Below are 26,620 nucleotides of genomic sequence, written 5' to 3'. Positions count from 1 at the left end.
TGAGAAACTTTTGTATCATATCAATGACTTGTTTTTGTGTTATAGCCATAGATAGCAGATTACCTTAAAGGTCCTGTGGTAGAGAACTTCAAGCCAGGCTTGCTCAGGTGCTGTTGTTCCTTGTGCGGCACAGCAGCTTTAATCTTGGACTGCGCAGATCCAGGAACCTGGCGAATGGCTGACAGCTTGAACTGCAGCCTGGGAATCTGTCTCGGAAATGTCAGTTCTGGTTGGTTTTACCTGTTAGTATTTTATAAATGGTGATCTCAGGTGTTAGTAGGGGTATGGTGCAGTCCATCAGTCCATCCACATACACAGTGTGTAGGGTGTACAGTGGCTGCCAGGAAAACTCGTTCTGGTGCATTTCTCAGAAGCCTGTTCAGTGTGGCTCAGGTGAAGCAGTCTGATAGCAGCAGCCTTTTCCTGGAGGTTGTGCCAGGTGAGAGAGAGGGCAGCTTTGTGGCTCCTCAGCACCTCCTCCATGGTGAAACTGATGGTAGGGACTAGGCAGGATAAAATGCCCTGAAAGCAGCGGCCTCTTGGAAAGGCTGACAGTGACTTACCTTTGCCCAGGTGGCACAATAAATCAGGTGTCCCTGGATATGCATTAGTGCTGCTCACCTGACCAGGAGCACAGCACGTACACCTCCTTTGCCTCCAGAGGAATCTCTGGCTTCTCCAGGTGCTCAGGTTGGGGCAGTGCTGCTCTGAGACACTTCACATACTCTTCCTTGTTTTTTATTTGCAGTGTGAGATTAAGGTAGCACAGCCAAAAGAAGTGTACCAGCAGCAACAGTTCAGTAGTGGTGGAGGAAGAGGTAGCTATGGAGGAAGAGGCAGAGGTGGAAGAGGCGGCGGTAAGTACCACACACACTACTTTAGTATGGACACATTCTAAATAAGTTGTGTGTACTAAAATGGGATTTTGTGGATGGTTTTCCCTTCTATAGCTCAAAGTCAAAATTGGAATCAAGGTTATGGCAATTACTGGAACCAGGGTTATGGGAATCAAGGATACGGCTATCAGCAAGGTTATGGTGGCTATGGAGGCTATGATTATTCAGGATATGGGTATTATGGATATGGACCAGGCTATGATTACAGTAAGTAAAGAGAACTGTATTGGGTATAAGCAAGCATAACTAATTAGCAGTTTAATGCATTTGTTCTCTTGTTCATAGGTCAAGGCAGTGCAAATTATGGGAAGACACCAAGACGTGGTGGTCATCAGAATAACTACAAGCCATATTGATCAAACTTATTCAGGTATGCAGTGGCATGGTCTCTTTTGGAAAATGACTGCATAGGTTTTGTATACAATGCTGTAGATGGATACTTCAGTTCTGTACCAAATTTAACTTTACAATAAATTTCTATGGCCTGTTAAATGTGCATCTTACTTGGAAGAGCTCCCTGGAAATGTTTTACATGTTTAATACTTACCAATAACTAGTTGTCTAGACAGTGTGGTGTGTAATTTTCAGCATTGCTGAATATATTAATTAATGATTTTATTAATAGGTTAAACTGAAACTGATATTGAGGGTCTGCTTAAAGCTGCAGCTCTGCATCTAGGGACTGCCTCTCGGAGTTAACTATGGACTCTGCATTACTCCAGTTGTACAGAATGAGATGCATCTTAGGGAACCAGTGTCACTTTCCACCTTTTTATTTTGTATTGTTTTTGTGTCATACATTTCCTGTAATGGAAGTGTTAATTTTACTGTACTTTTTGGTACCTTTTTGGAATCTAATGTATTGTAAGGTATTTTACATGTGTTCTGATTCACCATGACATGGATATTGAAGCTATCCTAGCTTTTGAAATAAAAAAGGCGTAATCTAGTGTCTTGTGCCATTCTTGAGCTCATGTGTTAGTAAAACACCAGTATCCTGTTCCCAGAATTTAGTTCATGGCAGTACCTTGATAGATTAAGAGTTGTGCTTAAATTTTTTTAATCTTAAAACTAGAAGGCTGTGTTGGTAGTTGTGCTCACTTGCAGTTAAGTGGCAGCTAAAACCTGCTGTCATTTCTGCCTGGAGGTTGTGAAGGACAGCTCAGGTGAGAAGCCCCAGCTGTTGTGGGGCTGTGCTGGTGAGGTGGTGGCTCTGCTCTAGGCAAGCACAGAGGCTCAGAGTAACCATAGTGGTGTCTGCTTTGGGCTTTGCTAGGAGGAGCCAGAGCTGTAAGGGTTCAGGTAGGGCTTGGGAGTCTGGACAGCATTGCAGCAGAGAGCCAAGAGGTGTGCAAGAAGCTGGCTGCACTTCCTCCATATTTCACTGTCTTGAGTCTGAGACTTGTCTGCAAGTTGTTAATAGGCTGCATATACCTGCCGTGAAAGGCAGGTTGGACAGACATTAAATTATCAATGCAAAGTCTGAATTTTTGCAGCCTTTTTGTACAACAGAAAAGGCTAAAAGAACTTCCACTGCAGTTATGGGTGGAAAACATCTCTTTCTCTAGAGATGAGTGACCAGCTAGAAACACTCTCCTTTTTTGACTTTACTGTTAGTTTACTGCTATTTTAAGGCAATAACTGTCATGTGATTTGCCTGTCTTCTTGCAGAATATAAGTAGCAAACTCTGCTGCACAATCTTTGTTGCAGTGATCAATTCAATATTAATCTCCTTTTAAAGCTAAAATCTGGCAATATTTTTTCTTACAACAAATTCTCTTTGAACAAGGAACACCTGGAAGTGGAATCAAACCAAGTGGCTAAGACAAGAAACAAACACATGTTACTAGTGACCTTTCCAGTTTTTTTAACAAGGGATGCAGCTATTTCTGCATGGACCATAATCTGCTGCTCCCTGCTGGTTGTCCTTGAAAAGAAAAACTTGCTTGTAAATTTAGAAGTCTGTAAGACACTTCTGGTGTTAGGTTGGAAGTATTTTTTGAAAAATTAGATTTTAAATCTTACGGTTTACAACTTTACAGCTGGACCACGTAACCTCCAGCCCAACTTATTCACAAATAAAAACCAGCAGATCACTGAAACAAATGAGTACAGTATTTAGAAGTATTACTGTCTCAAGTTTTAAATACTTTATTACATACTGCAAATGTTTTTTTCTGTGAAATAGGGGGTAGCAGAATACTTTTCTAGCAAGCACTTGGCCCTCCAGTGGGAAAATTGTATGGTACCAGGATCACTGTGCTGCAGTCCTTCTGGCTAGTAGTGTCCTAACAAGAGTTTGTCAGCTGGTGTTATTGTGGTGGTTTTTTTAAGTAGGTGCTCAGGTAATGCTTCCTTAACAAGTGATGTGGCCTTAGGCTGAAACTGAGGATACTGGTACTTAAATGCAGAGCTGGCTTTTCCCTTTCTTCTTTGCATGAAAAATTTGTGATACAAAACACTGCCTGGTGAAAGTAAAGGTTTGTACACAAGGTTGTTGCTTATGGCTGTAACCTACTCTTAATTTACTAATCCTACTTGGATATTTCTCCAGGACAGACCGCGTTTGTAAGAAGTGGTTTGGGAGCCATGGCCCTCAGCTGTCTGTCCCTCGTGTGTTTGATGTTAGGAATTTGGAACTGAAGTTTTTGACTTAACCTGCTGGCTTGAGAGTGTTTGTTGAATATAGTGCTGCTTAGGGACCTTGTTGTGATACTGGCTGCTGAAACTCATCAGAGTCCTGGGAAGGACTGTGTGTACTGGCACCTGGAATGGTGTTTGCATAGGTAGCTGAAGAATTGATGAAAATATCAGAACACCCATTGGCTCATCCTAATTTGAAAAAGTCATAACCTGAAAGTGCGTAAATTTAGAAAATGTGTTTTGTAGTGGCCATTAGAAAAATCCTCCTTTATAATCAGTTTTAGATATGCAGTTTTAAATAAAAGCCAATTCCACACTGCCAGAGTTGAGACAAGCTCTTGTAAAATTTATTTCTTCTAGAGCTTTTACTAAAAACAAGATAAATGAAAACAGAAAAATCAAAGGTGACTTATCTGGTCTAAGACATGCTAGGATGAAGATTAAATGTGCATTATTATAGTAGAATAATGTTTCTTAGTAGTAGATCTTGAACTTTGTTTGAAACCTATGGAAAGAAAATAAAATAATGTTATGGTTTTTTTTTGGTAAAAGTATCATTAAAAGAAATTACTTCATTGCCTCATTTTCGCTTACATTATATGTAAGTGTCTTACTAGTACTGTACTTAGTAAGAGGCTTTTTGCATCTTTGGTTTCCTGTAGAAAATAAAGGAATTTTTCTTGCTTAGTTTAGATCACAGATAAGTACATTAAGTCATTAGGCCTCTAATTTGCACTGGCACTGTTAAGTAATCTTTCTGTTCCTAAGAATAAGTAGTATAAACAGCTGTATGTCTTTTCATTAACTTGCTAAATAAAATATTAACACATTTTTCTTGTGCCTTGCTATACTAATATACACTGAACTAAAAACATTCCTCCTTAGCTCAGGGCCATAGCACTGTGAATGTCACGGTGGTTGAGGCCACTACTGATGACACTGCTCACAATGACCACATTAGGTGCATTCCTGCCCAGCTACTCAGAGTTCATCTAAACATCTGGTTGTCTCTTAGAGTAGTTTGAAGAAGTACTAAGTGTACCAAAGGATGTTGTTACCAAGGTGCTAACTGTAAGTGTACACTGTGCTCATGAGTGTGCAGCAAACTGAGTTGCAGCTAGGTGTTCTCTTGGCAACTTACTGAGGGACCTCAACAGATGAAGAGATAACAAGACTATGAAGACTTAACAGGACCAATCTTACTCTGATATCCACAAACTTTGTGTCTAGGGATAAATGGATCCTGAAGCATGAGATGCCAGCTGTGAACCTGAAATGACACTTAAGGGGAGATCTGCTGAGAAGTGGTTATGCAGCTGGACCAGCTTCTGGCTGGAGCCTGAAGGCACTGAGCAGCAAGCAGAAAAGCTCTGTTTGTGTGGATGTGCAGTCATTTGCATGCTCTAGAGACAGTCATGTCTGGGACATGTTGGCCCTTGCTTACAACAAGTGATGCACACAGTGTTGCTGGGAGTGTCAGACTGATGGAAGGCAGTTGTGAATGCTGGATGTACACAAGTGTGTCCATGCTTGGAGATCCCCAGAAATTCCTGCAACCTTTGAGTAAAGGCATCTCTGAGGAAGCTTTATGCTGACAGTGCTTGTGAAATTATATTTAGGAACCTTGGCTTCTAAATAAATAGTTCTGGGTGACTATAGGTAAATACCTGCTCAGGTTGAACAAACTGGTGTTTTCTATTGGTTCAGACATTCTTTTTCCATATCTGGAGAGAAAATAATCAACAACTTAGAAAAGTCATGACTTAATGTAAAAAAATGTCACAAACTTTCTTAATGCTAAGTGTGTAGAAGTTGCATAAAAGCTAATTGGAAAAAGTACATAGATTATGGCTTTCAGGAGCATGTGGACCTCTTTTACAAGTTGTGCTTGTTCACATAAGCTAAACACTCAAACCTCAGCCAGAGAAAAGCTGTTTTAAAAGACATGTGCATCTGCAGAGGAAGTAGTTTTGTTGGAGAACTTAAACACAGAATAACTGAGAAGGGAAGGCTATGTGCTCAGCATTTACCATCTTGGCTCCATTTTAACATTATGTGAAAATCAGGCTCAGCAGCTCAGCATTGTCTTTAAGAAAGTCAGAAACCACCCACTATTTCTGAGGGTTTTGATCATTTTTTTACCTGATAGTATTTTGTCAATTGTCTCCACAACAAATTTTGCATCCTCCATATTAAAACACATTGGGGGCTTGAATTTCAGCACATTCCTTCCTGGCCCATCTGTACTCAGTAGAATATATTTTTCCTTAAGTCTGAAAAAAGCAAAACCATTAACCTCTGCATGTAGCCCAGAAAAACTTCCAACACCAACCAGGCTGCCACACAGTGCCTTCCTACATTGACTGGTGTCAGTTGTATTTTAGCAGCTCCTGAGTGTGAGGGGTAGTCTGTGTGCTTGCCCCCCATATTAAGGAATGATTGTACCTTGTTATTAAATCCTCTGCTTCTGCTGTGGCTGGAGTCCTTTCTGCTTTGTCCTTGATTAAGTCCACTCCAATGAATAAGCCACAACCTCTGTAATAGAAATAAAAACAGTCAGTCTGTCAGAGTCAGTGTAAGAGGAAGGAACTACAAGTGAACTAAAAAAAACCCAAGATTTTTTTAAGACTAGAGCAGTACTGCATGAGAATTACCTGATGCTTGGCTACTGCTAGAAGGTTTTGCTGTTGTGAAGAAATGTAATAATACAGATTTTTGTCTGCTCACACTGGCATAGCAGGACAGGATGTTAAACATGTTTTCTGTCTAGCTCATCACTTCTGTACCATGTGCACTTGAACTTTGAGTTCAGACAGGAAAGTGAACTCTTTTAGCAGCTAATAAATTGATAAAACAGTACTGGCCCAGTGTGGCAAAGTATGTGAGACTTCTGACAAGCTCAACTTTGTTTTACTTAATTGTACAGGAGGCTCTTTATTTTTGCTGAAAATATAAAATCTAATGATTTTTTTCTTAAAACAATGTCTGTTGGATTGAGTTGTTGGACTGACTGAACCAAAGAGAAAGCACTGATACCTGACATCACCGATGATGGGATGCTTTATTTGCTGCTCCTTGAGTGTCTTCATCAAGAAGTTGCCTACCTCTGTGGCATGAGCCTGAAGGTGTTCCTTTTCAATTACATCTAGCACAGCTAATCCAATGGCACATGAAACAGGGTTCCCACCAAACTGAGCCCAGGAAAGGAGCAGAGAGCCATGGAAAGGGAAGAAAGATGAAAAAATGTCACTGAAAGTGTAGCCTCGGTGATACAAGGAGCATAGTATTGCTTTTATCAGATGGAGCCAAAAACACAGTCATATACTAGAAAGATAGAAATAGTACAGCAACACAGTTCCTCTTTAGTTACTGTGTGGAAAATACTAATAAAAACACAGCATGAGTATGTAATTTTAATCCTTAGACTCCTTTACAGAAATGGGCAACTGTTTACTTACTGTATTAAAATACTCTACTCCTGTAGCCGCAAATGCTTCTGCAATTTCTTTTGTTGTTGCTACACAAGCAAGCGGGTGCCCATTTCCTATTGGTTTCCCCATAGTGACAATATCAGGTATAAAATCTTCTCCCTGAAGCTGGAATGCCCAAAAGTGCTTGCCAACCCTGCCAAAGCCAACTTGAATTTCATCAGCAATAAATACACCTCCTGCCTTGTGCACATGCCTGTAACGGAACAGATTTGATTGTTTCTTAAAAGGAAAGAGAACATAGCATTTACTGTTTAGGAACATGCAGAAAGTGTTACTTTGCAAACTTTGAGGAAACAAATGTATACAAACCTATCCTATATACTGTGTGTTTTTAAGCAGATCTTTGCCATATACAAAGTTCACATTCTAACATGAAGGCTTGGGTAATTTCCTATTTATCAAGCTCTATTCTACAGCAGGCAGAGCATTACCTATTTCCCAAATGTGTTAAGTTTAAAAAGATAATGAATGACCACTTACTCTGCAACCTTCTGAAAATATCCTGCTGGGGGGATGATTTGACCACCCACACTTGGTAGAGATTCAGCAAAAAATGCAGCAATCTGAAACACAGCATACAGTGCTTGAACACTATACAGAAAGTTGTGTAGCAAGCTCTTTGTCCTTAGAATGTTTTTGATTATTAATGTAATCTTTTCTTTTTCACAAGTTCATACCACTGAGTTTAGTAACTCTGAATTGCACTTCCAGTCAGGCACATTCATTTCTAAGACAAGACAAACAGTTAAGGAAATGATGTTTTACCTTTCTGCCTCTCTTATGTGCATGCTCAATAATATTTTTTACTTCATCAGCATAGGCTGTTACTGAATCTTCATGGTCTTCTCTATAAAGTCCTCTGTATGTGTCTGGAACAGGAGCCTATGCAAAAGAACAGTATCCTAGATTCAATATATCATAAAAACAACTTCACTCAATTGACAAGTAATTGGTAGGTATAGGCTGAAGTACATACCACGTGGACCCATTCCTTTTGTCCTTCTAGATTTCTGAATTTATATGGGCTTATGTCAATCAAAGATGTCAGATGTCCATGGTAAGCACTTCAAAAACAATTGGCAGAACTAAACAGCAATTTTCTCAGTATCAAAAGTTCTTTAGTATTAGCATTCCAAATAGTAAAAAAATAGCCAGCTGCTATCATCTGGTAGGAAATTCAGTAACTTAAGCTGAAACAGCTCTGCAATTTCTTTTCTATCAATAAGCTTAGTGCTACTTGGATTTTTTTTAATATAAAGGATGCAGAGGGACAGGACTCAGCACTGGTTTGCCTGTACCAGTGACTGGAATTACAGCAGGGAACACCTGAGCAGTATCACAAGATTGCAGAACCATGAGAAGGGTCTATTTCTAAATATCTTCCAACAATGGAGTTTTCAGTGACTCTGGGCATCCTGTTCTAATATTTGACTCCCTTCATGGCAAAAGACTTTTTTTTTTCCTATGTCTCATCAAAATTCCTTAGGTTTGAACTTACATCTGAGGTATTTTTTCCTGTCACCACACATCTTCACACCTGGCTCCCATCTTTTTTGCTCCTTCCCATGAGACAGTTGTAGTTGCAGTGAGATCTATCTGGCTGTCTCTTGCAGCTGAACAAACCCAGCACCTCTCACTGCTGTGGCTCCTTTCCCATCGTGGCAGGCCACTGCTGGCCTCCTTCCAGTGTGTCAACAGCTGTCAACTACTGGAGAGCCCAACCAGAGCTCTCAGGGCTGGGCTGGCAAATATTGAACAAAGGGAGAAATGCTTCCCTCAGCTTCCTGGTTACAGTTGTTCTACTACAGGAGGATTTCAGAAATGCTCTGACCATGAGCAAAAACTGAGCCTTGTACCCCCAAATTGCCAATGTACTCACTGGTCTAAAACGATAACATCCTCATGTTTTGTATACTGCCGTGCCAATCTAAGGGCAAGGTCGTTGGCTTCAGACCTACAATGGAAAAATTCAGTAATTGTTTCATTGTTGATCTCTTGAGTTTTGAAATCTAACCTCCTTTGTGCTGCTCTTTGTGTCTGCAGAGAACAGACAGAACTTGATTCATGTTATGCACAAATTCCTTAGTAATCAGCACTCATTAGGTAGGACTGTTCAGCAGAACAGAATCCATCTTAAAAAGCCAGAGTACACAAAACTACTTCAGAAACAATCTGGCTTTTTTTTTCTTCCATATGAAATTTGCTTAAGAATATGTCCCCCCCTCCAACAGAAGCAATGCATTGCTAAATTTAATTTTAAGAATAACTGTCAAATCAGAAGGCAAATCAGACAAGAAACTAATACAGCAGGTATTTACATTACTGTTTTGTGGTCCAAGTTCTTACAAATAGAATAAAGCCCTTCTTAAATAAAGCATTAGTTTAGTTTCCAGGTAGAGAGCTTGCAGAACCAAACCCATTGTCCTGGTTTTTGTCAGTATCTAGTCATCCACACCAGACTGAAACTGGTTGTTGATAAGAGTGTGTACATGTCTGTATATACCTAGTAAAGCCTTAGCATCAATTCTAATGCACCCAACTTACCCAGAATTCAAGAAATAGAAGATGCATAATTTTTCAGGTAGTGTTTTTGAAAGTCTCTCTGCATAATCAACCAAGTTGTCATGAAGGTAACGAGAGTTTGTATTTAACAATTGATTCTGTTCATGGGCTGCCTTTACTATATCAGGGTGACAGTGTCCAACTGCAAGAGAATGTGGAGAGTTCCTATTATCTATGGTGTTCATTCGTATGCCAGCTTAACACTTACATTTCTCTTAATAGTACAGAGATATTATCAGTATGGCCTTAATAATGGTACATCTTGTAAAAACACTTTTGTGCTCCTCAGAAATTTGAAATTGCCTCCTACTGTATTCCAGGTTTGTAGTTAGTACTGGAAAATGACATGCTAAAACAAATAGTGTCTGATTTGATGCTTGGATGTAGGCATTTACACAGTTCAGGAGTTTGGGAAGGTGCAGGTAAGCTTTACTATCAAAGAATTACTAGCCCTGGTAGGGGTTAGATTAGAGAGCTTTCAAATCCTGTAAGAAAGCAGCAGTTATACACAAGGCAGCACACTGAGCAGTAATTCAACAATAATTTTTACAAAAACAACAAAATGTCACTTGTTCGTTTTACAGTGAGGTGCTTTACTTGAGTTTCCATGGGAAAAATTCTGCATGTTTCAGACACGTTTCTAGGAAGACAGGACAGGAAGCAAATCTGGAAAGCACATTCACACACCCAAATTCAAAAACACTTTAACTCCCCAAACTACACACTCCAGAAAGTTTCCTTCCACTTTTCCAATTAAACACCCCCTCCCCCAGCACAGTGCAACCACAGTAAAAGTACTGATTGTTCTTTGTTCTGCTTAAAAAAACACAGTATCAAATAACATTCAATACCACGACTTCAGCTTACCGTGAGCAACATTGTTTATGCAGTCAAGGTACTGTCTCCCATTCTCATCATACATATACTGGCCTTTTGCCTTCACAATCTTCACTGGATCGTTAGGAAAAAACAGCTTGCAAGAAGAGCTATGACAGACATCAGAAAAGCAAAATAAATCTTAGTTTAGTTTATCCTATTGGTAAAAGGCATTTCTCCTGTTTGCTCGCAGAGTCACCCTGCTTTTGGCCCCTAAATTAAAGGCCTTGTACTCAAATTTTCTTAGATTAACAGGAAAAAAACACACTTCAAACCTGAAAATCCTACTCTAGGGTCTAGCCACAGCAGACCCGCCTCTATAGTTTGATCCTGTCTTAACTGTAACTCCTTACTGTCTGTGCTGTCTGCCCTTTTTGTTCTTCTTTGTCTCTTACCTTGTGCTGTGCTCTTTTTATTATTCTTATTATATTCTTACTATTCCTGCCAACATACTGATTTTCCAGATAGTTTACTGCAGGTGACTGTTAAAGCTTCACTAACCATAGCTGGAACACCAAGTTATTTTATAAGGCTTGGTTTACTTAATTGTGTTTACTTATTTGTTTTGTTTCACTTTTTAAAGGAATTGCCAAACAAGTAAAATGGAAACACAACTGCCTAAGTAGGAGTTGCAGAGATTTGAGACTGAAGGCCAATATCAAACTTCCATAAGTCATTTAGTAAAAGATGGGTTACAGTGAAATAGTTTGACAATAAATACAAAACTATTGTCAAATGGATGACAAAGGACAATGGTGAAGTAAGAAAGTGCTTCATTATCCCTCCCCAACAGGTATCTTGATACTTTCTGTGTGAGCTGGCAAAATAGGTGGGAGTTTGCAAGCTTCTCTCGTAACTGTTCAAAAGATGCTAAGAAAGTGCTTGCAGAGATGGGTCTTTGTTGCCAGTGGCAAGGCAAATAAAAAAAATACTTAATACACAGTGTAGTATTTTTCAGGTGCATGTAATTGGCATAATTTAATTTTAGCATTTACTTTCAGCCCAACTTTTGTATTTATACAAGACATAAAAGTAGCCTTCGATTTGAATATATATGATATGAAAATATGCCCACAGTTAAAAAAGAGTTATGTTGCCATACTTGGTGATAGTCTATAGAATTAAGACTTTCTTTAGGCTGGTTGAAACATCACCGGTAATGGGAAGTTTAGAACTGAGTCTTGTCCCTCATTCTGTCAAAGAGAACAGACGTTTGTTGTTAATTCCATCACGGTTTTGGTATAATTAGTTTCCTGAAAAATGGGCTGTAATAGAGCCAGAGCCTCGCCTGGCCCAGCACGGCCTCCAGCCCCAGCGGTGCCTCTGCCGGGCTCGCAGAAAACGCTTTCTAAGCAGTTTAGATTCTAAACAAGCGCACTCGGTATCATACGGGTTTTACGGTGCAGTTTCGTAATCCCCCTCGTTAAGAAAGGCTAATTCCTGTTAATTACAGCGGCGCTCCGGGCTGTGCGGGCGCGGCTCCGGCGCTGCCGCCGCTCCAGGCGGGCGCGATGGCGCTGCCGCCGGGCGGGGCCCGCTCCCGGCCCCGCTCCCGGCCCCGCTCCCGGCCCCGCTCCCGGCCCCGCTCCCGCAGCACTCACCCCAGGAGCTGCCGGCGCAGGGCCAGCGTCTGCTGCCGGGAGCGCGGCTGTGCCGCCCGCATGGCCGCCCGCGGGCCGGCGGCGGAGCGAGGGAGGGAGCGAGGGAGGGAGAGAGGAAGGGAGGGAAAGAGCGGCCGCCTCCCGCGGGGCCGGCCGGAGGGGAGGAGAGGGGAGGGGAGGGGAGGGCAGGGCAGGGCAGGGGAGGGAAGGGAAGGGAAGGGAAGGGCAGGGCAGGGCAGGCGCGGCCGGAGCGCCCAGCGCAGCCCCGAGCGCGGCCCGCGGGCGCCGGGAGCGCGGCGGGGGCTCAGCCGGAGCTCGCCCAGGCGGGGCGGGCGGCGCGTCCCTCGCAGGCAGCAGTGGGGACGCGCGGGGACAGGCTGGAGCCCCGCAGGGCTGCTGGCAGCTCACCCTCAAACCACACCCCCCGGGGGTTCACCCTGCTCGGATTCATCCGCCCCGCATCCCGCTCACCTCGGAGGGTACCTTAGTACAGCTATAGCACTTTGCATTTGAAATACACATTGAGGAAGTTTCTTTTACAGTTGAAAATAATTTGAGTCGGTAGTCAGGGTGGTAGAACTGAAATAATCCTTCCACATCATTGTTAAAGCAGAAGAAGTAAACCCAGCCTTTTACAGGTTGTACCCCTGTGTGTGGTTGGTGGCAGATAGGGTAGGCACCTGACTGACTCCTTCAGAGGCAACCCTAAAGCAGGTCACAGTTAGGATTAAAAGAGGAAATGCTGTCAATCAGATTAGAATGGTCTTTCTTCCATTCCTGTTTGACTGGAATTACCTAAAGAAAAATAGGAAAAAGAACTAGAAAGAAGGTTCTGCGATGCATTGAGTTCTTCTACTTCAGGTGTTGTATCCCATAACCAAGTTCATCAGCTTTTCCAACTTGATTCTATAAAGTGACAAAATTTTTCCTTCCAAATACACATTCAAATTTTTTTGGTTTAAACTAACATCTTTTGAAAACTCTAGAAAAACAGAACAGATAATTTAAAAACTACAGTTGGCAGATTTTGCTCACTAGGTATAGCCACCATTAATTGTCTCTAGTTGCAATTACTTAATGACCACAGGAGTAGTAAAAGTTTTGTACAATATGGAGAATGCAAAACCAAATTGCTATGTACTTAAAGTTAGATTGAACTTAATCTAACTACATGGTTTCATAAAGGTCAGGTTTTAAGTAACAAAAGACAGTGAAGAAAAAGTTAATAATAGCTGTTAATCTTTATTTGAACTCTTGTCTGGTTAAGATATTTACTAGCTATTTATAATAACAACCTGAACATTTACAATTTGGAAAGTTTACTCTTGGTTACAAATGCAGAGTTCATTATACATATTCACACAATTGTAAAAGTAATCTGTACAGAGAGACCATTTCTAAAATCTAGTCTTTGCTTTTATTAAAAAAAGCACAAGAAAAACGTTTTTTTTAGGTCTCAAGGTAATGTCCATTACACCTTTAAACTAGAAATATATGATGTAATACTAATTAATATCATTTTAACATGTTAAAACACTGGATAAGAAATACTGTTATTAATGCCTTCATTTTTAAAGTAGTTGCTCCCCAAAGAAGAGTAAATAGAATACTTTTCGTGGCACATACATGATCAAGAGCCACAAAAAGTTTGCAAATGAAAATGTTAAGTACATTTTCTGTAATTTTAGTATCTATATATTTCTTTTCAAAGGTCATATACAGAGATTTAGCCAGCTTTGTATAAAATACCATGTAAATACATTCAAAACTCATTTTTGGCAAGCTGCAAACACACAAACAGCCCTTTCTCCTCTGAACAGCCTCCCCGGAGTGATGCAACCACTCACATAAATGAGGGACACTTGCATAACATGGTAGAGGATTAAGCTCTGTTGACATAATTTCAAAACAGATATGGACAGATAAGGCACACGTTGGATATATTTTTCTAAACTGTATACAGATTTGAGATACCAGCAGGTACAATTTCTCAAATGCTTGTGTACCCACTAGTTTTGTGTCGTTTCTTTGTCCAAAGTCATGTAATGCAGCAAAGCAGGGGGTTTTCAGTTTTGACTGTGGTATTTGTGCTGAACATTCTTCATATTCAGTATTTTTGATTGCTTTTAGGATAGCAGAAAAAGAAACCCAAACTGAAACTCAAAAAGCTGTTATGAAATTGTTTATAAAACTGCAGTCTATGAAACAAACCAGCAAACACAACATACTCCAGCTCTCATTTGCACTGATACCTTTCCTGCTATATTTACAAATTCAGTGGATATCATGGGTGCTTTTGCTTTGCAAAACCAGATTGTAATTTTTTAATGTAATTGCAGAAATACAAGTTTGATTAGCACTCACCTACACACAACAAATTCCTGTAAAATTAACTTTTAAAATACATTGTTTAACAGTATAATAAAAAGCAGCAGATGTTTTCAATGTCGTTTACAGATACTTGGGTCTCCTGCCTTTTAAGTTTCTTAGTATCTAAGTTAATATCTAAATTTCTTAATAGCTAATGTTCATTAATATCTAAGTTATGTAAGGAACCACACAAGTGAGCTGACACAGAAGTGAGGTGACTGTTCCATGAAACCACACTTAAGGCAACTTCTAGCAGAACTTAACAAAATAGGAATTAATTGTCCTAAGTCATAGGAAAACCACAAATGTTACTAATGTTACTTATTCTACTCTCTTGTCAATAACTAAACTTCTTATGCATGGAAAACTCTTGTTTCCCAGCCTTCCTGTGGTTTCCCCCAGGCTCTCTGCAGTAGTATACAATAATATAATCTATTAAGTCCTTCCTCCACTGATATCTAAGTGACAGATTCTCAGCACTTACTTTAGCTGCAGGTTACACAACAGTCACGCATCTCCTGTGCTATGCCATCTAATGGGACACAAGCACATGGCAAAGTTGCAGTAGTTCACCTGGGGATGTGAAAATACTGAAAGCAATTTTTAGCTTACAAATATAAATTGTCGCCAGGGAAAATAAAGTTTAGGAAATTGTTTTTTTACTCACTGGTTTGCTTCAGTCTGTAATAGATTCCCCCCAGGTGGAGCTCTGGAGTATTCCAAACTGAATTAATTACAGCCAGGTCCAGTGCAGTGCCAGGAACACGTTTAAAAGGCAGGTGACTCCAGTAAGTGACACTGCGACTGGTCTAACTAGAGTGACCAAATGTTTCTCTCTGCCCCTTCTTTTTATTAAAAAAAAAAAAAAAAACCAAACAAAAAAAAAACCAACACTGTTGCAAAGGGTCAAGAAATATGCTTACATAAACTCTGTCCTGTAAGGTTGACAGGTTCAGTGTGTGCCACAGTGATTGCCTTGGCAAGTTAGAGTGTTACAGGCCTTTTGAAATGATCCATATATGTAACTTCTCACTTGAAAATCTCTGGTTAAACCTCTGCAAGGCTGGCTGTGCTGCTCAGCACGTCAGCCTGTCCTGAACAGGTAAAATCCACGAGTTCCAAATGAAACAAAGCAATATGGAGGTTCTTTCCACCTCTGGACACTCCTTCCTCTGCTAGAGCACATTGGAACCAAACTCACTAATCTGAACTCAGCCACATACCTGCACTATTTGTCCAGGATGAGTAGCTTGGTGACATTTAAATTTTTATATCTTAATAATTTGTAGTTATTCATATTTTGCATATCTTAGAGAGAAATCCATTGCCTACAAAGGAAATAATTCAGAGCTTCCATGCTTAAAATTTTAAAAATAGAAATGTGTCAGGAAACCTACTATAGGTAGATTATATGTGTGTAACACTGTAAATTATTTAGGCAACAGTGGGACTGAAAAAAGGTGAAAATACAATTGTATTTCCCAAAAACGAAATATCAGATTTGGAAAAAAACTAAAGTTTCTATCCATGCACTCCTGGTTTTACAAGTGTCTATTCAAACTATAGAGTTACACAAAAGTAATGTGTGCTGTACATTAAGAGACACTATCACAGCACAAAATTTGCATAAAATTTGCTTCTGTTTAACAAAGTCTCCTCTGGAGGGCAGCATTGAACCAGCATTCACCTTTACAATGCACACATTACATTGACAGGCCAGTGAAGTTATTTACAGTATGAGAAAGCTGGAAACGTGATGGCATCTTAATAGTTTAATTAATTTTTATTACTTATTTTAATCAGTTGTGCATTACAGTGTGTGAGTTCTTGCATTCTTGCCCAAAACCTGCTATATTTGGCTGAGTGTAAAACCAAAACTTTATCCAAGGTAGTGGTTACTGTAACCGTCTTAAAACCACAGGTGTCATTTTCCTTGGATTACTTTGCATCATTGCATGGGATGTCTTAAACTGCTAAAACCTCCCATATGTTTTGCTGGTTTGCTTAAGGATTTCAAATGCTAAATTTATGAAATTACAGAAGACAAAAGTTCATCTAAGTATTTCATGTATTGGTTTCCTAAAAAGAAAACACATCAGAAAATCTCTAACCATTAAAAGAAACATTCTTATTTTTAAATACACAGGAGAAAAATCCATACAGAAAAATTCATCACCATTATATATACAGGAAGTGTCAGAAGCAGTGCATACAGAAGAGGCAACTCCCTAGGGGAATAAAACAAAGCATGTGGCAATATCTTGATTATGATGTTTTTAAACTAAAATATTGATGAATTGACACTTGGGAACAGTTCCATTTTGGGGTCAGATCAGGATTTCTCTGCCACTTGTTTTGTAATCTCAAGAAATATTCCTGAATTCACAGGCCAAGCCATGACTGAGCTGCACAACTCTAAATTAATCTCATTTGTCTCCATCAGAACAGGCCAAATTATTTTGTTCATGCTCTGGCACGGTTCCTCTCAAGCTGCCATCTGTGGAGTTACACACATGGGGTTTTTTTCCCTTCTTCCCCAAATCCATCCTCCCCAGAAGCTTTAGGGAGCACTCCTATCCTCACAGCTGGATGCAGCATCAGCCCTCCTGGAGCACCAGCACTGCCACAACCACAGGCAGCAGCAGCTCCAGCCTCAGTCACTGTGGGGCACAGCAAGGCAGCCCTGCCTGCAGAGCTTTGTGGCTGGAAAACCTTTTAGGCCTCTCAGGAGAGTTCTTGTGCCCTTATCATTCAGTTTGGGAGCTTTGATTCCAAAACCCATTGGGCTACAGCGTGTTAAGAGAGAGGATGTTGGTGGTGACTGGAAGGATGGTCATTAGCTACAGTTTGAAATGGAACAAGCCTTACAGAAAACTGTCCTCTGCTCCTGGGTAGCAGCAGACATGGTTGGTTTAACCTCATAGAAAGCACTGTGCTTTCACAGGCACTTAAATTAGAGGCAGGAATTTTGTTTTGTCAACTAAAAACAAGAATATATTTGTCTGAGTTTCAGGTTCACCCAGTATCAGTAACCCAGAATGTCTATTGATGAATTTATGAAGTTACACCAAATATTTTAGTGATCAAGAAAAATCAGTGGCTCAGTCTAAGCCTGACTCACATTTTGTAAGCGTTAGCAGCCTCTCTGTCAGTCATCTTCATTGCTGCTGACATATAGTGGTAACATTCAGCTGCTTTTTGGAATTGCTGTAAAGCAGTCTCAGATTCTTTCAAACCAGAGGGGAAAACAAAAGAAGAGAGATCTCCTGGGGGAAAAAGCTCCCTAAAGTTTGTGAAAGGCTGAGATCATGACTGAGATTTGAGCAAGACTGCCAGTACTACCTAGAAGTAAAATTTGTCTTCGTGAGCTATTCATAAAGTATTCAGAAAGACCCACATAAACATTGTCATATGGAAGGAGAAAATAACCAACTGATCTGGCATGAATTTGCAGAGCAAAGCACATCTTTTCAACTCACTGCAGTAAGATCATGACTGCTCTGGATTTAACAACTGCTCTTCTGAATATGTTGGTGTATAAGGCACATGGAAGTTTAAACAGATTTCCTCTTAGACTCTGTGAAATCAGTACAAAACCCAAGAGTTTCTCCAACTAAGTCTGTTGATCTGAACGGTATGATTGATAATCACAGAGTGGCTGGGCTTGGAACAGTCTTTAAAGGTCATTGAGGTTGAGCTCTGTGCCGTGGGCAGGGAGCCAGGGACACTGGCAGAGTCTAAAGGCCAAATGCCCCAACCCAGCTGAGGACCAGGCAGGACTCGAGGTGCCAGTGCCAGCCCTGCTGGGATCACCCCCTGCTCTCCACAGGGCTCTGCTCCTTTGACCAGGGGGTGGTAGAGTGGATGTACCACCCCCAAGGAGTGGGGAGAGATCCAGGAGACCCACTGGTTCCTCATGTGATTCTCATAGCCAAAGTGGCAGCAGCGTGCAGCATGATCCAGCATTCCTGATGGGAGTGGCAGCAGCAGGGCTCTAGAGAAGCCACTGCATGTGAGCAGTGAGTCCAGTGTCCTGAACATTCCTGACTGGCTGCACGTGCATAGATGATCTTTGTACATGCAGCACCAAGGGCCTTTTCCTGGGAATTTCCAAGGAGGGTCACAAAAAGGTTTGGTAGCTGAGCTGTAGCACTGGTGGGGGTGGATACAGCTGCACTCCTGTGCTAGAGTGGTAATTCCAGCCTTCCTCCACTACCAACAAGTGGCTTTGGGTGCTGTGGCAGCAGAGGCTCTGTGCTGGGAGGGGGATGGTGGCCTTGCACAGGGGTGAGAGGGTAAAGCACTATTCTGGTATTCTGTGTCAATGTTTTGCAGGCCTGGCAGTGGTCACAGTTGATGCCTACAAGCACTGGATATTCCACAAGTTGAAGACGGAATACTGACTTGTTTACCTGAAGATAATAGGACTTCGGGGTATTTCCTCAGAGAAAATATAAATTTTAATATAATTTCATAAGCTTTGGAGGTTAGCTTGTCTTGTAGCTTCAGTGATATCAAACTTCTTCAAGTAGGAGCTAGATAGAAAGCTGTTTAGTTTTTGCCAGCGTATGTAAAACAAGACTTTTCTATCTGCATTGTAGATTGTTTGTGGACACTTCCAGATTCTTGTGCTTTCTGCAGTCATTCTGGGGACTGAACTCTCATTGATATTGAAAGAAGTTCCATGAACACAACATGTGCAGGAATTTGAGTGTAGAAACCCACAGTGTGGTTTGGAATAGTGAAGTGCTTTTGGTTTGGAGATGACTGGGGGAGATGAGAAGAACAACTGTACATTAAGGGAACAATTACAGATCTTCCTGGTGACATCAATGAGAGATTTGCCTTCAACCTTTCACAGAAAATTTTTTAGCTTTAATTTGGGATATTAAAGGGGTTTTTCAAAAGCACTAAAGGCCAGTGGAAGCTTGTTAGCTGCTCCTTACGCCTTTAAAAACCCCTACACCAAAAGTGATAGCCGAGAACATAAAATGGAAGTAAATAAAATGCATTTTCATTGCTGTTTTGAGTTATATAATTGTTGTTTCTTGATTTGTTAGTTGATCTGAATTTAACATGGATTTAATCTGTATGGTGACCAAGGAAATGGTGAGTAACTGGTAGAGATGCCAAGTATAGCCACAAAGCCAGTGATGTGTAGGTGCAGCCCCTGAGCAGCCAAGCAGGTGACAAATGCACTGCCTACAGCCCGAGGCTGTGTCACCTCTCCTGAGCTTGGTGGCCATTCCAGCACTGACCAGCGCAGAGCACAAGCTCACCCTGACTCCTGGGATAGCCCAAGGACACCCAGAGCCTGGTCACAGATGAGAACTCACAGACACCAGGCATCACCCCACCTGTGTGGAGCACAAAGCACATTCCCACTGTTGTTCACAACATCGGAGCAAGACCTGCAGCACTAGGTCAGCTTGGACAGGGCAGGGTGCACCTGGACAGTCACATCCCTCTCTCAGGCCCTCTCTGGCAGTAGCTACAGTGAGAGTGGCAATAAAACAAGACTCTTAACAGAGCTTTTGGATCTACTCAGTGCACCTAATCTGCCTCCCTTCTGTATTCTCTAAGACCAAGGCCACAAAGAGCCATAATACTGTGTTTGATATCATGGTCAGGCTCCTGATTTCACCTAAAACTCCTACACTGAGCCCAGAAACTTGTATTGAGCAAAGTATTTCCTCCAGACATGATCTGTTAAATCAAAAGGGCATAAAGGTGATAGCAATTATGTCACTGATCTGGTTAGGATTAACCAGTTTTACCAATAAAAATCCACAGCTTACTGTTTTGAGTTTGTGGCTTCAACTTCAACTTCTACCCATTGGATGAGTATTTGTATATCTTTTCTCTGTGCAGTTTAAAAAATTGTTAATACAAAGTATCTCCTCCCTGTAAAGGAATCTGGTTGCTTCTTGATCTCTATTGTAAGCTGAACAGACTCGGCTGTAAGCCCTCTTCTTCCTCTTTGAAATATTTTTTATGGCTCTCTGCTGCACAATTGCTGTTTTTTCAACATCTTAAAAAATGTTGAACTGTGGAATAGTTTGCAATTTTAATTTATCCCACAGTGGTATATGCAGATATCAAAATAATGATATTACCCTGCTCTGCATGGGATGTGCCTGAGAAGAGATAATTTAACAAAAGAGACTGAAAAGGTGAAGAAAAATAAGACAAGAGGAGAGTGCAGAGTTAGTTTGCAGTTAAAACTATGTAAACCAAGAAGAAATAAAAATCAAATGAACCCCGCAAACCAAGTCAATTAAATACTCAAAACTCCCAATTTCTGGGAACCCCAAGAGCAACATTATGTGCTCTGTTGTTTAAGAAAGGACTTGAGGAGAGCCTCCCCTGTCCTGCAGCTCCCTGCACTGAAAGTATTGCCAGGTTTTTCTGTTTTGAAATGCTGCAGCAGAGGCTTCCTGGGGAACTTGTGTTCCACAGTAACAAAGTGCTGGCACATCTTCAGGCTCAGACCCCAGAACAGGATCCACAGGTGCTTCCTCTTGAGGAAAAAGGTTTCTCTTGATTGTAGAGGAGATAACCACAGGCAGTCAAGGGTGTTCAGTTTAGCCCCAGAATTGCTGTTTCCATCACGCCCACAGCAGGTAGTGATGGATGGAGCTCAGCTTTGTTTCCTCTACAGGTTGCAAATCCTTCTCCTGTTTGACCAGACAGTAGACGGCAGCTTCTTTCATATTTAAGGCTGCATCCTTCTTTTCTTTGTTTTCAGCCAGGTTTTTTCATCCTTTTAATGTGTGTGTATAATGCAGATATGAAGTTGAGAGCCAGATTAGGACAGAGGTTTTGCCCTCCTTTCATGCAGTAAGGCACACGAGGCTGGCTCAGTACTGTTAGTTGACACTGCAGCATGAGCAGGGAACACTGTTCATCCTCAGCTACTGTCATCAGTATCTTTAGCAAATCCTGGTGTTACCATGCAATGGTATGGGTTTGGGAGCTTTACATTATTTTCCAAGTCCATAAATGTCAGAATCCAGTATAAAAAAAGGTCAATATATTACTGTCAAAAGTGTTTTTTTCCTTTTTTTATACAAAAATTAAAAAGCTCAAAATATATCACATTATTTACATATTGTGCTTCATGCTTAGTGATCACTGCAAGAGAACACACAAACAAACATTTTAATCAGAGAAATGCTCCATTCATTACACTTACTAACCTTACTGTTAATACTATAAGGATTGGCATTCAGATTTCTTTTCCTATTAATGGTACATCCAAACAAATGACACAGAATTAAAACCTTTGATATACCAAGGGTGTGCTCACATTCTAACAGGGTTTGCAATCAGTTAGTGGCATGCTGTTAACTCCAGCTGTGTCCACATACCACATGTTTACAGCTGGGTTTGTAATTCCACTCAGCTTCAGTGTCATACTCTTGTTGGAGAATGAGGATTCTCCTACAAGTCTGGATCAAATCCTCATTTTACAGGAGTACATGTCTCTCCTCATTCTCCCAGGCTGCCAGTAGCATTTCCAAGCCCTGGCTGCTCTGGGTGCACGAGATGCTACAAATTACCTGACCACTGCACCCAGGCTGCTGATCAGAGCACTGAGGCAGTGCAGTGGTTGTGAGTTATAATTAAAATGGCAGAAGAGTCTTTGTTAGAAAAGAAATGTTTGGAACTCTGCAACAAAGAGACAACCCATTGTTAACTTCTCAGCTGGGAGGGCATGGACTGGGTAAGGCACATGAGCACATGGTGCAGCCTTCCCATGGGTGCTTGCTTGGCCAGGATAAAAGCCTGAGCAGGCCTGTAAAAAGGCATTCTGCTGACAGTGTTAACAATGATTTGTCATTCTTAGCAAGTTTTTGGTGTTCCCAGCACCAGCCCAGAGCTGGGGGCAACAAGACCTGAAGCTGCTGGAATCCTGCTCTCCCAAGGTATCGTTATACCATGTCTGCCAGGCCTGTGAGCTGTTGCTTAAAGCAAGTGCAGCAGTGCAAACAGTCACCATGCAGGGAGCAAAATTCCTCAGGACCTGTTCAAGGATATACAGTTATTAATGTTACTGTACCTTATGCCAACATCCTGCTACTGGCAGTCCGTCTGGTCCCTGCAAAATTGAATTTACAGATTCAGTTTTCCTGACAGTGACTTAAGTGTCAGACCCAAAAACCTGAAGCTCATTTGTCAAAATGAAAGGCTTAGGAGCACTGTTAATTACCATGCAAAACTCATTTACTGTATATGCACAAAAATGAATATGCAGGCAATGTAATCCATATGTCACACACAACACAAAATTAAATACACCTCAGGGTAAATGAAAAAAACAACTTGGAAATCTACACTTATTTTTCCTTTAAATGAATAAAACGTGTACAAATAGATTTGAAATCACAGTCCATTAACTTCATGATCTGCTTTATAAGGTAGTGTATTTTGCAATCAGACATATATATGGAAAGCATGATGTGGGAATGTATTTTTTGTTAAAATGTGCTTTTCTGCTTGGAGGAGGTGATGTAAGTATTTTTTTCCTAGATGGTACCCTAATTGTGTTAAATTTGATCCTGCAGTACTTAGTTGCTTTAAGAAATCTTGAGTTGCTGAACTCAGAGAATAGAATGAGTTGTGGACTATGCAAAGGGAGTGAAAATATTTGTCTTGTTCCACGGGAGATACAAGAAACATAGAAACCTACAGAAGAAACACACAAGAAGATACAGAAAGCCAGGAGAGCTCTCACTCCAGGAGGAGAACACTGGAAAGGAAGGAGCCCCTTAGAAGAGGAACAAGCTATGAATGACCCGCTCTCTCAAGGCACTTCAGAAGAAATATCTGACTACAGCTGCCTTTCCTGATGCTGGATTTGTTTAAGGCTCTTGGATCTCCAATTACATGAATTTCTGCATGTAGAGCCACAGAGAGCACACAGGCACTGACCCTTCCCTCAGAGCCATCTCAAGGCTCACTAGGGCTGGGAAGATGTGGATGCAGCAGAGAGAACTGCTAGTGCAAATACAGGTCAAAATGCAATTTTACATTTTTTACTGTAAATGTTAGTCATCACATTTTTTGTATTCTGTATTGATTTTATATGTAAAATAGCCTATGCCCAATAAAACAGATGCAGTGAAGTAAGGTAACCCTCTCCAGCTACTCATAGTGTAAGAAGTCATGCTGTCCTGTAACCTTAGTTAGAAAACACACTTTATTTTTTTCTGCAGACACAGTCAATCTTTTAGTCCAAAGCTATTTAAAAAAAGGGTAAAACATACATTTTCCAGAGTTGTCTGGGGGTGATGGGTACAGGGGACAAGGTGCAGAGTGGTTGACCTAAAATGTTCTGACCTGCTGTTAAAGTGCACCCTAACCCTGATGGTCAGGGGGTTGATTTCTGCCCTGAGCTATTTCTCCTTCTTGTGCACTCAGAATATTTATTTTGGCCATCATAAAACTCCACACCTTTCTACCATGTTTCACTCAAGCGACTCCAAAATGATTCTTCATGGCTGTGTGTGTGGGGTTCCTGCTGATGCTCCTGGACTGAAAGCCCAGCAAGCCTCCACTGCACCCTGGGCTGCAGAACAAAATCAACATTTCAACCAATCTGCAAATAACCAGGAAGATGCACAAGTGCTCTACTGATTGGTCATGTTGTAGCTAATTGCAGGAATCACCTACTGCAGTTTACAACACCTTCAAATGGGTCCTGTGTTTTCTGGATAGTTAAGATGGGAGATGCTTAGGAAATAGAACATCTCTGGGGAGTAAGAAAGAAGTTAGAGCAGGCCTGCTGTTAGGAATTGGTTTCTTGGACACATCTGAAAGTAATTTAATTTTTTGAAAGAGAAACAGCTTACTGCCCTTTTGTTTCTCTGAGGACAACTGCAAATCATCTAACATGCAGCATTTCCTATGGTTAAAAACATGAAAATAAAACAATGACCTCTCTTAGCTAGTGGTGCAGAGCCCTTTGGGGGAGCAGAGCATGAACCTTCCTGCATAACCACTGGACTCAGCCTGAGCTCTGGGCAGAGCTCTGTGCTGACACAGCAAAACCCTTCTCATGCCCAGAGTGCCAGTGGTCCTGCTCTGCAGGACTGGCTGTTTATTTGAGGAAAACCTTTCAAATTCCAGCTGGGAATGGGACTCAGGCACAAGGGGAATCAAACTGGGGCATAGGTACTGAGAGAAACTCTGAGCATCTATTACCAGAGTTTGAGCATCTAAAAAAAGTTTGAAAGCATCTAACTTTGTTACCATAAAGGGACTGACATCCGCTGCATGGTCTCCCATGATTTACACTCCTTACCTAAAGTCATTTTAACTGGGAAGAAGGTGGCACAACACATTGGCATCCTTCCCCAAAATGGCAGAGTGAAACCTCTCGTCCCTGCTCTGCTGCCTTGTGCCCTTCCTCTCCCTGGAGGGGTTTGCTCCCCAGGACAGGGCTTGGCCACAGCAGCAACACACACAAATCATGCAAGACAGAGCAGATACTGTACCAAAGGGCAGGGCGGGCTCACCCCATCCAGGCCTGGCAAACCTGGGTCCCTTTTGCTGCCTGCAGTGCTATGATCTCCCTGTTTGGAAAAATAACTGCTTGTTGAGAATGATAAAGGACAGAGGAGTTACACAGACAGACCCCCGTGTTTCAGCACAGGGGGAGAAGGATGGCTCTAGAGCTTCACAGCTCCATTTCTGATGACACAGCGAGCCAGCAGAGTGGTTTTATGGTAGGGAATTCACGTGACAAGTAGAGTCTGTCATCTGGGAAAGATCCTCTGTACACAAACCAGAGATTCACATTTGTAAAAGTGCAGTTAAAGAGACAAAGGGTAAATCACCCAACATGTCAAGAGAGGAAAAAATTAATTGCAGTTCATATTCAATCTCCAGGCAAAATAAAGCATATTGACTAAAGGAGCTTATTGCTGATGTAGTGGAGCTACACAACAGCCCTGTCTGCCATGGCTGTGCTCAGAGAGCGAGGAAAAGTCACACGTTCAGAGAAGAAATGGGTTTTTGAATGGCACAGCTGGCACTCTTAATAAGGTGCCTCTGGACTAAGTTCTAAACAGCTACATTTAAGCAGTTTTAGTTCCATATTTGATACTTCTCGTCTTGCAGCTTCAAAGCACTTCAGGGAAAGGATCTCTCCAGTTTTAGTCATTATATGAGAAACAGTAGTGAGAAGGAGGTAAATTTTACCAGGTCAAATAACTTCTTATAAACCACTCTAGATTTTTTTTGTGGGCTCTATCTAATGAATGAGAGGTTCTGGAAATGGATTTGGGAGATCCAGCTTCCCCAGGCTCAAACACCCAGGAGGTTTCCTGGAAAGCCCACTGGGCTGTGAGCTGCACAGCGGTGGCCTGGGGTGTGGCTGGGAAGGGACAGCTCTGAGCCAAGGGCAGAGAAACCAAGGGAGGTCTCTTCTCCCAGAGGCACTTCTTGGCAGCTCATACATCACTTATGCTTGGCAGAACTGTGATGCTATCAACCCCAACAAGCTTCCCTGGCTCACCCCTCACTCGGTTTGCAGGGATGAAGGGAAGGCTGGAGCTGGCCTTGTTTTCAGATCACCTCCCATCCCCTGCACCCAGTTACTCCCTGATTTCACACATGCTCAGAAGCCAGGCCAGCAGCTTCACACTATCTCCTGAAGAGCTCTACTGAGGTCCATTGTTTCTTCTACAATAAGAAGGTCTTTACACAAAGAAGCTTTATTTTTACTGCTGTGGCTTGTTCCCATCTGGCCAGTGAGGAGCCCTTACAGCGAGCAGTGAACTTCCAGCAGTGCAGATAAACCATTAAGAAAAGTGAGAAAACAATAATCATCTGCTCTGATTTACTGCAAAAGAGAGAACTCTCAAATCCTCCCTGCTTTTCCCTGGCTGCAAAGCTGTGTCTCCTTTTCAGCCCCTCAGCCCATGCTTAGGATGAGTGAAATGAAAGACATACCACGGGACAAGGCTGATCCAGTCCAGGGGGGCCTGGTTCCCCCTTCTGTCCTTTGGCCCCTTTTCTCCCTGGTATTCCTCGTTCACCCTGTCAGCACAACAGAAATATATCAGGGGCAAGGGGAAGGAACACCTTTGCTTCATGTCTCACAGCACTTGCAGAGTCCCAGTCCTCACCCAGAGTAAGCACACTTGCAGCAGTATCCTTGCACTAGTGTGACCT

At 41.6% G+C, this 26,620-nt stretch overlaps 2 protein-coding genes across 10 annotated transcripts in view; one reads left to right on the top strand and one right to left on the bottom strand.

Annotated features, from left to right (window-relative positions):
* Positions 1 to 23,577, top strand: part of HNRNPAB (heterogeneous nuclear ribonucleoprotein A/B) — a 28,798-nt gene extending 5,221 nt beyond the window's left edge. The window contains exons 6-9 of one of the 8 annotated variants that reach the window (XM_021552126.2): positions 749 to 857; positions 951 to 1,103; positions 1,182 to 1,266; positions 18,776 to 23,577. In XM_021552126.2, the coding sequence (XP_021407801.2) occupies positions 749 to 857; positions 951 to 1,103; positions 1,182 to 1,252 (333 nt within the window). In that variant the 3' untranslated portion in view covers positions 1,253 to 1,266; positions 18,776 to 23,577. Of the gene's footprint in view, positions 1 to 748; positions 858 to 950; positions 1,104 to 1,181; positions 1,847 to 3,451; positions 4,371 to 18,775 lie in introns of those variants that run through there. The other 7 variants (XM_021552127.3, XM_021552125.2, XM_021552131.2 and 4 more) reach the window with 7 other exon arrangements.
* On the bottom strand, positions 3,866 to 12,218 carry PHYKPL (5-phosphohydroxy-L-lysine phospho-lyase). 2 transcript variants are annotated; one of them, XM_021552124.3, is made up of 13 exons: positions 12,071 to 12,213; positions 10,461 to 10,579; positions 9,576 to 9,735; positions 8,911 to 8,985; positions 8,008 to 8,095; positions 7,797 to 7,913; positions 7,512 to 7,594; positions 6,999 to 7,224; positions 6,577 to 6,731; positions 5,986 to 6,075; positions 5,683 to 5,813; positions 5,208 to 5,264; positions 3,866 to 4,045 (listed from the first exon to the last, which is right to left on the bottom strand). In XM_021552124.3, exons 1-12 carry the CDS (start codon positions 12,130 to 12,132, stop codon positions 5,236 to 5,238), a joined length of 1,335 nt encoding a protein of 444 aa, XP_021407799.1. In that variant the 5' UTR covers positions 12,133 to 12,213; the 3' UTR covers positions 3,866 to 4,045; positions 5,208 to 5,235. The 2 variants fall into 2 exon arrangements, with proteins under 2 accessions (XP_021407799.1, XP_021407798.1); XM_021552123.3 differs by having other exon boundaries at positions 3,866 to 5,813; positions 12,071 to 12,218.
* Positions 23,578 to 26,620: the final 3,043 nt, after the last annotated feature.

Source organism: Lonchura striata, chromosome 15 (assembly GCF_046129695.1).
Source record: "Lonchura striata isolate bLonStr1 chromosome 15, bLonStr1.mat, whole genome shotgun sequence".
Lineage (NCBI taxonomy): Eukaryota > Metazoa > Chordata > Aves > Passeriformes > Estrildidae > Lonchura > Lonchura striata.
This window is presented reverse-complemented; position numbering and strand designations above follow the sequence as displayed.

Bases quoted from the DNA above. Each gene is read 5' to 3' on its own strand.
- PHYKPL (XM_021552123.3), bottom strand. From the start codon at position 12,132: ATGCGGGCGGCACAGCCGCGCTCCCGGCAGCAGACGCTGGCCCTGCGC. The intron at 10,580-12,070 runs GTGAGTGCTGCG...TGTCTGTCATAG, and splicing joins CTGCGCCGGCAGCTCCTGGG to CTCTTCTTGCAAGCTGTTTT. The intron at 6,732-6,998 runs GTAAGTAAACAG...TCCTGGGCTCAG, and splicing joins GAGTAGAGTATTTTAATACA to TTTGGTGGGAACCCTGTTTC.